General features: G+C 43.0%; 1 protein-coding gene across 1 annotated transcript; it reads right to left on the reverse strand.

The window, feature by feature from the left end:
* Positions 1-5,099: 5,099 nt before the first annotated feature.
* On the reverse strand, positions 5,100-5,975 carry LOC141691033 (uncharacterized). Its single transcript, XM_074495780.1, has 2 exons — positions 5,541-5,975; positions 5,100-5,495 (listed from the first exon to the last, which is right to left on the reverse strand). The coding sequence occupies exons 1-2, from the start codon at positions 5,973-5,975 to the stop codon at positions 5,100-5,102; spliced, it is 831 nt and encodes a 276-aa protein (XP_074351881.1).
* Positions 5,976-11,870: the final 5,895 nt, after the last annotated feature.

Here is an 11,870-nt window from a genome sequence, read left to right on the forward strand (position 1 = left end):
CCAATCAGAACTAAGGTTTGTTGTTCTTAGAAGAATTTGAGCTTTTCTTACCCCAATCTGGATTGCGTTGAGGTAAGTAGTCTGGACCTGGAAGTTAAAATGGTTTTAGGGTTCCCCCCCCCCAATGATTTGAATTTTAACAGTTGTAAGTCTTGTGGAGAGACGTGCCTCATCATTATTTGTATTAATTATAGTTTTGATGGATGATCCTGATTTTGCCACGTGGCGAGAGGCTTTTGGTTTCACCGTGCCTATAAAAGGCGCCCCTAACTCATCCCTTTCTTTTTTACTTTCCTCTAATTTTCTTCTCGTTTTTGCTCTATCTCTGAATCTTTTTCCGGCGGTTGTTCACGGGAGAACTCGAGGCTTTCTGTTCGTTGCTCGGTCGTCCCCAAACTCTCCTTTTTCTTTAAACTTTTAAGTTTCTTCATCTTTCTTTTATTTGTTTTGCAAATGCTTCGAAATTGTGTCACTTGCTTTGGTTTCGATTGTTTTGTCTTGAAGGGTTTTTGTGTTCATAGCTATGAATGTGTTTGTGAGTATGTATATATATATTTTTGGCATAATTTGGTGTTTCGATTTTGGTGAATCTTGTTTCTGGAATCAGAGTTTTTAGGTTGAGTCCAGACTTGGTTGTTTAGTCCGAACTGATAGGCTTCTATTTGTTTTGGTGATTATCTTGTGTTTTTTATGTTTTGAGTCCGGACTAAGGTATTAGTTATGGGGTTTTATTGTCCGGACTTTTGCTTGTGGTTATATTGTTTGTGGGTTTGTATTGGCTTTTGAGCTATGGGCCTCCGGACTGATTCTTTTAACTTTAAATAAAATTGAACATAGGGTAGTCCGGACCATGTAGCTTTGAAGATAAATAAACTGTAGGGATTTAGACTAACCTTTATCACTTGTTTTAGGTATATGGTCCAGACTAAAGCTTGTGCAAGGGCTTTTATCACCTGCTATCCGGGGCCGTCGGGTTCAGATTTAGATTTTTCTAGTGATCCAGAGCGCATTGAGATGGGGAAAAAGGTGTCCACCTCTGATTCTGAAGCTATCACTTAGTTGTCTGTAGTTTGAATATCCTCTAGAAAGGTGCCTTGCACTCCGGAGGGTTTATGGGTCCACACTTCAGGTTACTTGATCACCAAAAGTGAGGAAATAGAGAATAGTTTCTACTATAGAAGTATTAGGTCCGGGTATGCGAGGCAGCCTAATGCTGGTTCGGGGCCATATGATAAGGATGAATTCGACAGAAAGTTCGCAGGGAGTATTATTGCCAAGGAGCCTTATGATCTGAAGGATGAGTACGCTGTTTTAGATCATGCAGCGCAGGACCCATCAGTCCGGGCGACTTTTCAGTTGGACCCCCGGATTGAGTGGAGGTGGCCGGAGCCAGGTGAGCAGATTTATCGCAGACCGGCTGATGGATTCGTTCCGGTGTGGTTGGAGCATCTACGCTCCGGATGGAATCCATACTGGCATCTTTTTTTGAAGCATCTCTGCAAGTATGAATACCAGTTGTCTCATATGCAGATAACTCCGAATGGGATCAAATGGATGACCTGGTTTATTGCTTCCGGCAACCAGTTCAAAGTTCAGCCCACTTTCAAGTTGTGGCATTATATCTTCAGCCTAGTCCGGTCTAGCCAGATGCCTTTGCATGAGCTTAGGTTCTGGACTCCGGAGTGTGGTTATGGTGGTTCTTATAGGGCTGTCATTCAACAGTCCTCGTTGAAGCACTGGAATGGGGAGTTAATTATGCTGAGGGGTTTAGACTTGCATTACCTTCCCCATATTGTTGCCAAGGGAGTCCGGACTCATTTCTGTAGGGATGTTCTCTGGGGAGACGCCATCCGGCTGGTTTTTGCTTTTTGTGAATGGTTGGGTTTCCAAATGACCCGTGACACATTTATGATGTACAGAATTATGCATAGGATAGGGTGTAAGTTACTTGTTTTTATGTTCGGACTGTTTTCTTTTGTTGTAGTGCTTTGTAGTGTTTGGTTTTTGTAAATTTAGTATTTTGACTTGTGTTTTTTGCTTTATTTTCTGGCAGGTTTATCGCATTATAATCCGGACATGTCTTCATCGGCGTACGGTGATGCATTGAAGGGTTTGGCTAAGGCTTTCAAATTGCCTAAGAAAGCTGCAGTTGGTGGGTCCAGGTGTAATGCTTCTGTGAATGAGGGGTCTATGAGCAATGTTGTGTCAAGGCCGGAGGATGATGTGAATGACCGGGCTCCGGAGCAGAATATTGAGCCGGAAATGGGTGATCAATTCGCGAACCTGGAGGAACTTGAGCCTCTCGGCGAGGTTTCGGATGTTGAGTCCGGCCAGAAGAATAAGAGGTTCCGAAGTGTTGGGATGAAGCCTCCCCGAGCTCAAAATTTCGATGCTGGTGCTGGGTCCGGACTGGACAAGGGAAAAGGCCTGGAAGTTGAGAGTCCGGAGAATCGTAGCCCGAAGCTTGATGGTAAAGTTGTTCGTTTCATGGCTGGGATCCCTACTCAAGATGACTAGAAGAAGATGAACCAGTCCAGATTCGACGCAACTATGAAGGAATTCTCCCGGCTCTAGGGTCAGGTACATTGTTTTTATGTTCCTGTTTTGCTTCTATTCCTTTACCTTAGAATAATTTTCTAAGAAGTACGTTTGTTCTTTTGTAGCTTGGCGGTTATATGGCAGGATCTGCTTCTCTGGCGTATAATGATTTGAATGATGCTCGGATTTCCATTGCTGATAAGGATGCTGAGATCAAGAACTTAAGGGATCAAATTATAGTCAAGGATACTTCTCTATCCGGACTCAATGGGCTGAGAATGTTGAGAAGGAGGCTGCGGATTTGAAATCTGACTTAGCTGAGCTCCAGAAGCAGCTTTCCTCTGTTAGGCCGGAGTTTGAAGTCATTGAAGAGTACAAGAAATTCGAGGAGTATGATAGGGCCATTGCCAATGCTGGTGCTCCGGAGATTGATCGTTGTTGGCTGGTTGTCGAGAGGCATATTAAAACTAATCTGGAGGCAGACTTGGAGAGCTTTGTTGAAGAATTCATCAAGACAAAACAGCATATTGAGGCTGGACTCGGGGAACCGGAGCCTTTTGATGGTCCTTGTCCTAGTTTCCTTCCGCCAACTGCTCCGGATTCCTAGATATTTGATTATTTGAATTTAAAGTATGAACTTGTGTTTTTAGACTGATTTCTGATGTGTAGCTGTAAAATCGTACTGTGCTCCGGGCTATTTTAGTCCGATTTCTTTTAAATATTTGCTTTGGTTTGCTTTTATTATGCTTTGCTATTGTAGTTTATTCTTGCCTTAGAAATGTTTTCTAAGTTATTGTTTGTTCTAGTCCAGACTCATAGCTAGTCCGGACTAGTGGTTGCTTATTTGTACTCAAAGAATAATTCTAAGTAGATATGTTTGCTCTAGTCCAGACTCATTGCTTGTCCGGGCTAGTGGTTGCTTCTTTACTTAGAAAATTATTTTCAAGTAAAAATGGTTGTTCTAGTCCTGACTAATGGCTTGTCCAGACTAGTGGGGGCTTTTTTGCTTAGAAAATTGTTTCTAAGTAAAAATGGCGGCTCTAGTCCTGACTTATAGCTTGTCCGGACTAGTGGTGGTTTTTTAGAAAATTAATTCCAAGTAAAAATGGTTGCTCTAGTCCTGACTAATAGCTTGTCCGGACTAGTGGTGGCTTTTTTGTTTAGAAAATTAATTCTAAGTAAAAATGGTTGCTCTAGTCCTGACTAATAGCTTGTCCGGACTAGTGGTGGATTTTTTGTTTAGAAAATTAATTCTAAGTAAAAATGGTTGCTCTAGTCCTGACTAATAGCTTGTCCGGTCTAGTGTTGGCTTTTTAGAAAATTAATTCTAAGTAAAAATGGTTGCTCTAGTCCTGACTAATAGCTTGTCCGGACTAGTGGTGGCTTTTTTATTTAGAAAATTAATTCTAAGAAAAAATGGTTGCTCTAGTCCTGACTAATAGCTTGTCTGGCCTAGTGGTTAGCTTTGATAAATGTAAAGAGGAAATGTTTTTCATTAATCATTGATACAAAATATAAGGAAAAATAAATCGGTTGCTTGCCATATTGGCTACAAGATTTTGGTTGCTTTGTTTGTTCTCCTATTGGTAGAATTTTCTTAGCCTTAGTCCATGCCAAGTATTTGGGACTTCTAAGCCATCCATGTTCAGGAGTTTGTAGGTTCCTGGCCTCAGGACTTTTTTCACCTTGTATGGTCCTTCCCATTTGGACATTAGCTTTCCGGTGTTTGTGGGATCTGATGCTTCTGTGTCTCGAAGGACTAAGTCTCACACTTGGACGTTTTTTACTCTGGACTTCTTACTGAAGTGCTCTCTTGTTTTCTCCTTGTATTTTTCCATCCTTTCTACAGCTTGGTCCCGGACCTCATCAATTAGCTCCATGTTTGTTCTGAGTCCTTCTTCGTTTGCTTCTTCATCAAAGTTTATTGCTCTGTGAGAAGGAGATCCCACTTCAATAGGAAGCATTGCTTCTGTCCCATAAGCTAGTTTGAACGAAGTTTCTCCGGTGCTTGTCCTGGGGCTTGTCTTGTAGGACCATAGTATGCTTGGTAGTTCTTCTGGCCATTTGCTTTTGCTCTCTTTGAGTCTTTTTTCAATACCTCGGAGTAGGATTCTGTTGGTGACTTCTACTTGGCCGTTTCCTTGGGGATATGCTATTGATGACTTTTTGTGCTTTATCCCGCGCTCCTGAAGGTAGGACTCGAATTCTGATCCAATGAACTGGGGTCCGTTATCTGATACTAGGACTCGTGGTATCCCGAACCTCATCAAAATATTGTCCATAAACTTTATGCAGTCTTGCTGATTGATTGTTCTCATTGCTTTTGCTTCAACCCATTTTGTCATGTAATCAATTGAGACTAACAAGTACCTGAGATCTCCTTTGGCCCGGGGAAAGGCTCCCATGATGTCAATACCCCATCAAGAAAAGGGGATAGGTGACAGGACTGAGGAAGGTAGGACTGGGCTGATCCGGGATACATTGCTGAAGAGTTGGCATTCTTTGCATTTCTTCACAAACTCTATTGCATCCTAGTGGATGGTCGGCCAGTAGTAGCCTTGTCATATGATCTTATGAGCTAGGGACTTTGCGGACATGTGATCTCCGTATATTCTTTCATGCACTTCCGTCAAACAGTACTTTGCTTCTTCTGGGCCAACACATTTTAGGATAGGGGATGAGAAGGTCCTGCGGTAGAGTAGTCCTTCTTCGAGGAAGAACTTGGCTGCTTTTGCTTTCAATATTTGGGATTTTCCTCTATCCTCCGGGAGCTCCCATTTCTCCAAGTAGTTTATAAAGGGAGTCATCCAGTTTTGGTTGCTTTCGTTCTCCAAGACTTCTCCGGATTCGATAGAAGGTTTGTAGAGTTCTTCAAAGTAAACTGAGCCATCCAGATCTGATGAGTTTCGGACTAATTTGGATAGAATATCTGCTTCTTCATTTTCTTCTCGGCTTATCTGAAGGAAATGGTTCTTGGGGATTCAGGCTAAGTAACTTTGAACCAGTGCTTGGTACTTGGCCAGAATAGGGTCCTTTGTTATGTATTCTCCATTTATTTGTTCGACCACTATCTGGGAGTCGATGTAGATTTTTAAGTCCTGGACCCTCAGAGTACTGGAAAGCTTTAGTCCTGCAATCAAATCCTCATATTCCTTCTGATTATTTATTGCGGGGAATCCAAAAGATATAGCTGTTTGAATGGTGGATCCTTCAGGGCTTTTTAGTATGAGTCCGGCTCCCGACCTTTCGCTTGTTGAAGAACCGTCTACTTTCAAGGTCCAGGCTCCCGGACTTGTATCTTTTTTTATTTCTGGATCGATGTTCATTGGTTCCGGTTCTTCTTCTTGGAAGTTGCATTCGATTATGAAATCTGCAAGTGTTTGAGCTTTAATGGCAGTCTTGGGAATAAAGCTTAAGTTGAACTGGCTTAACTCCATAGCCCAATTGACTAGCCTTCCCGAGACATCTGGATTGTGAATTATCTTCCTTAGCGGCTAATTTGTTACTACTCTTATTTCTTTTCCTTGGAAGAAATGCCTGAGCTTTCTTGAAGTTGTGATTAAGGAAAAGGCAAACTTCTTCAGCCTTGGGTATCTAGTTTCCGCATCTTTAAGAACTTGGCTTACATAGTAGACTGGTTGTTATTTTCCATTATATTCCCTGATTAGGGCAGCTTCTACGGCTTGTGCTCCTGCTGACAAGTATAAGTAGAGAGGCTCTCCTGGCTGGGCTTTAGTTAGGAGTGGTGGCTGAGAGAGGTAGGACTTAATTTCCTCAAATGCCTTTTGGCACTCCGGACTCCAGTTTACCTCTTTCTTGTTGCTTGCTCCTTTGAGTAAGTCAAAGAATGGTAAGCACCTCTCTGCTAGCTTTGAGACAAATCTCCTGAGTGCTGCTAGGGATCCTGCTAGCTTCTGCACATCTTTTTGGGTCCTGGGAGCCCTCATCTCTTGGATTGCTTTTATTTTCTCCGGATTGGCTTCTATGCCTCTGTATCTGATCATGAATCCTAGAAATTTGCCTGCTCCTACTCCGAAGGTACATTTCTCTGGGTTTAGTTTGAGTTGGTTCTTCCTTAGGTTGTCAAAGCACTCCTTCAGATCTTCCACATGTTCTGGTATAGTTGTTGATTTGGAAATCATGTCGTCGACATAGCACTCCAAGTTCCTCCCGATTTGGGACTTGAATATCTTGTTCATGGCTCTCTGGTAAGTTGATCTTACGCTTGTCAGTCCGAAGGGCAGCATCACATAAGCATAAATTGCTCTGTGAGTTATGAATGCTGTCTTGGGTATGTCCTTTGGGTTTATCTTGATCTGGTTGTATCTGGAGAAGGCGTCCATAAAACTTAGCATGATGTGTCCGGAGGTGGCATCTATCAATTGATCAATATTTGGGAGAGGGCATGGGTCCTTCAGGCATGCATCATTCAGATCGGTGTAGTCCACACACATTCTCCATTTACCGTTTGACTTCTTCACCATAACAACATTAGCTAGCCACTCTGGATATTTGATTTCTTTGATGATTCCTGCTTTGAGTAGCTTCTCCACTTCTTCGTCTATGGCTATTTGCCTCTCCGGGGTGAAATTCCTTCTCTTCTGTTTGACTGGTTTTCTGTTGGGGTTGACCCAAGCTGTGCATTGTTATGGACTCATGTAGTTCGGGCATGTCTCTTGGACTCCAGGAAAAAACATCTTTATACTCCCGGAGCAGGGACACTAATATTTTCTTGAAGTACTCTTCGAGTCCTGACTCAACTTTCACCTTTTTGCTAGGACTGCTTTCATCAACCTGGACTTCTTCTGTTTCTACTGCCGCTTTGATTTTTACTTGTTCTTTATTTGAAACCATTTGATGAATTCGGGCTTCAAAGTTCTTCTTCAGATAGGAGTTTGCTTGTTCTGATTCTTTGGTTGCTTGCATGGTAGGACTAGCTTGGTCTAGGACCTGATTTGTCTTGTCGACTACCATGACTTGGTTGCTTGCCGGTCCTTCCGGACTTGTTATATTTGCTTCTTGTTCCGGACTTGACTCAATGAGTTGTACTTCTTTTGTTGTTTCTTCCCTTGGCCGGGGTCGGTGCTTCTTAATGTTTTGTTGCTTGTGAAGGACTGTTGCCTTCCTTTTGTTGTCATGGTGGGTTTCTGTCATGACCAACTCCTGGCTGTAGCATGTTTCATCAACTCCATAATCTCCTTTTATTTCCCCGACTCCTGTCGGGGTTGGGAACTTGATTTTGAGATGGGAGATCGAAGTTATCGCTTGCATCATGGTTAGAGCTGACCTGCCAATGATTTCATTGTATGACGAAGGAGTGTTGATGACATAAAACTTGATTACATAAGTCACTTGGTTAGGAGTAGTTCCAAAAATGACTGGTAGATATAAAGTTCCTTGAATCGGGACTAAGTTGTGTCTGAACCCATAGAGTGGATCCTCCCGGCAATCATTTGAGCGGACACTCCCTAACTGCATTCGATCCACTGTGTGCTTGAAGAGAATATTTACTAAGGAACCATTATCTCTGAGCATTCTTCTTACTTCATTATCAAAGATGTCCAAAGTGACAACTAAAGCTGCATTGTGATGAGGGTTGACTCCTTCATAGTCCTTACTGCTGAAGGATATCACCAGGTCTGGGAGTGATTGGATTGAAAGCACTTCTTCGCCGAAGTCCGGGCTCCGAGGTGGGGAGTGGGAGCCTCCTAGGACTACGTTGACTACATTATTTCCTCTCTTCTGCGCTTCCCCCTGTTGTTGCTGTCCCGAACCAAGTACTTGTTCATATTTCCTTTCTTCACTTGGTCCTCAATGAAGTACTTGAGTGATAAGCAGTTCTCGGTCTTGTGGCCATGGGTCTCATGATAATCGCACTACCTATTGTAAGGCCTGCTCTTCGGAGGAGTTTGCATTGGCTTTGGAGGATAATAGAAAGGCTTGTCTTTTATCTCCTTCAAGATTTCCTCTCGGGATATGTTGAGAGGAGTCCAGTTCGACTCCTGCTTTGGCTCCCGAGGTTGCTTCATGGGTCCTGGATCGCTCTTTGACTCCTGCTTAGGACCGAGTCTCTAAAAAATCGGAGTAATTTATCTTTCTTGGCTTTGTTGGTTTTGCTTGAACTTCTTCACCTGATGGTAACCCCCTTTCGGTCGGTCATCAGGGTTCTTACTCCTGGACCCCCCATTTCGGGTCATCCTCATTGCTTGGAGCACATCGGTTTCCTTCATGAGTCTGGCAGCCATGGAGTAAGCTGATGCCAGACTTTATGGCTCCTTATTGATCAGTTCTACGATATATCTCTCATTGTGCTCTGGGTCCAAGTTTCTCCTGAAAATGCTCAAAGCTTCCCGCTCATCCAAACTCGAGACTTTGTTGATTGATTCCTGGAACCAGCGCATATATGCAGAGAGAGACTCATTGTCATGCTGCCGGATTGTCTCCAAGTGACACATGTACATTTCGTGCATTTTATTTGCTCGAAATCTCCGAAGGAAGGAAGTGCGAAACTCCTTCCAACTATGGATGCTGCGGGAGGGGATCCTGCTGAACCATCTCTGGGCCCCTCCCTTAAGAGTTGAAGTGAAGAACCTTGATTTCATCAAGTCATTATAGTAATATATTTACGCGATCTGCTCAAAATAGTTCAGGTGTTCTTCCGGATCTCCTAGACCGTCAAAGGAGTCAAAGTTGTAGTGTTTCAAGTCCCGCTGCCAATAGCCTCCAAGGAGTGGCTGAAAGGAGTAAGTGTTTCTCCAATTTCTACTCCTGAGTATCTGTCCATCTTTCTTCGCAATTCATAGATCATATCTTTTAGGTCCTTCTGCTTCTCTTCTTCTTCATCATCAGAAATCAGCTCCGGAGTTGGGTCTCTCCGGGTTCTCTTGTTCCTAGACTTGGCCAGTAGCTTTTTTTCTTCTAACTGCATTCTTTTTTGGATCTTTAGCTCGAGCTTTGCTTCTTCCTCTTTTCTGATTTGCTCCCGCATCTCTTCCAACTTATTTTGTTTAGCCGCTTCTGCTTCTTTCTTATTACCTTGATCCTTTTTGCTTTTCTTTCCCTTAGCTCCAATTCGGTCAAAGACAGATCTCTTAGATTGCTGGGAGTCCCCGAACTCCTCTGGTTCCTCCTCAAGTTCGGCTTCTTCCTGGAACCGGGTTTGCTCCTGCCTGTAGAGCCTGATTGCTTCCGACAGTTCATCACTTGTAAGGTTGGCCACGTGCTCTTCGGCCACCGGGACATTTGTGTATTTGTATTGGTTCAGCTCAATAAGGTTCTGGCGTCCCGGGTGTTTACAATTCTCTCCGCAACGGGAGTGTGTTGCAATGGTTGCTCCTGGAACGCCTCTCTGTCGGCTCCTGGATCAAGGGCCTAGGAGTGGTCCGGCTCTTGGACCTGAGTGCTAGCAGATGGTCTTCCAGAAGTATGCTTTCCTGGTCTTGCCATTTCTAAAAAATACCAAAAATAACTAACAAAAATTTCCAACTTACAATATGGATCTAAGGTTGCTTTACGAAAATCGTAAAAACTATCCCAAACAATAACAAGTAGTAATAAACAGCTTTCTGGGACTAGTTTAAACAATCTTCTGGGACTACTCAGCAATGTGGTAGAATAAGTGTAGCGGGATTTTAGAACACAAATGCAATACTCAAATTAGAGCAAAATTGGGGTTCTAAAATGATCAAAACTAACAATAGCACACACAAACGTGGCTTAAATCGACAAAACAGAGGTCACACAAACGTGGCCTAAAATAACAAGCACACACAAACGTGGCTTAAATAAACGACATTCATATTCATGGAAGGGTTTGGTTGATTGGGTTCTTACAACTTAAATAAATGGACTCTTTCAAGAGTTTGTTGATGAAGGTGAATCCAGGGGCACCGAGACCCAAGGATGGAGACCCCTCCTTCTAGTGCCAAATGATAACTCCTGGTGGCGGGGCTGATCTTTCGACGTCGTGCCTGGATCCTTCGCCGCTGTGGAGGTGTAGCTGTGGTGGGGTTCCTACAAAACAACACCGGAAGGGGTGGTTTGGGTCCCGCGGCGCCTCCGGTGTGAGAGTAAGAACTCGCTTTTGGGGAAGATGAAGATAGATATGAATGAAGGGTGGTTGTGTGTGTATATGAGTGTTAGAGAGTGATTAACCTCAAAATCTTACCTTCTTGGGCTATTTATAGCCCAAGGATAGGGTTTTGGGGTTGGTACCTTTAAATCGTAGTCATCGGTTCTGGAAGCGGAGGACACCTGGTTGGAGTGGATGTTTTACACGTGTCAGCGCGGGACTGGTCGAGGAATGTTCTGAGAATCCTCTGACACGTGCCCTGATTATTCCCATGATTGATGTGTGACAATTGTCACTGTCATGTGCTTGGGCTAGTGGCTCACGTGTTGGGATTTCTCAAGGTTGGCCTTGCGGGACTAGGCCAGTCAGGACTGGCAGTACGCGAGACTAGACCGAGTTAAGAGTTCAGGATTAGTCCTTCCAGGAGTTATATGGAGTTAGGAGTCCAGGAGCTATATGGAGTTAGGAGTAGAACTTGCAGGAGTTATATGTACTATCACATATAGCATAATACACATGTATGGCATAATGGCTAAGTAGCAAGACGGCTACATTTTCACCCTGATTATATATATACATACGGGTATCAGAGACAAGTTATAAATACTCGAAGCCTATAATACATGCCGTTTTTTCTTTCTCGACAGACACACTCAATGAAGTGTTTTTGGCTCATATAGCTCACACTACGATTCGACTTCAACATTGAACTTACTATCCATCTCTTGAAAATCTCAGCATGGAGACCCAACGCTGGTGTTCTCAGGAAATGGTTAGTAACATAAACCAAAACATGCCTTGATACTATTTAGTTAAATAACTATATTGTAAAGTCTGGAATGGAGTTATATAACAGTAATTTGTCAACATTCATGCTATGGGGATTGAGGTACTTATTCTTATGGAGAAACCACCATGGTTTTGGACTTCTTTTCATTCGAATAAACAAGGTGGGGTTGCACAGAGATTATAAAGTCTGGCTTATCTTCTTCACATCTGAGTAAAGCTCCTCCTCCTATAAGTTGTCATGTACATAGTTAGCTTACTGCATGTGTTCTGGAAACAGACTAATTCCTACACTGTACCACGATGCTGTCATCAGTTCAGTCAAGATTGTGGATGTATACGAGCCTTTTGAGGAGGGTCTTCAGCCCGTAAGTATTCCATCTTTTTCAAATGTTCGTCCTATGAATTCATTAATTTAAGGCCTGTTCTATAACATTTTCAGTTATGAACAATGTAGTGTGCTGAAGACTAGTCA

Source organism: Apium graveolens, chromosome 10 (genome assembly GCF_009905375.1).
Source record: "Apium graveolens cultivar Ventura chromosome 10, ASM990537v1, whole genome shotgun sequence".
Taxonomy (NCBI): Eukaryota; Viridiplantae; Streptophyta; class Magnoliopsida; order Apiales; family Apiaceae; genus Apium; species Apium graveolens.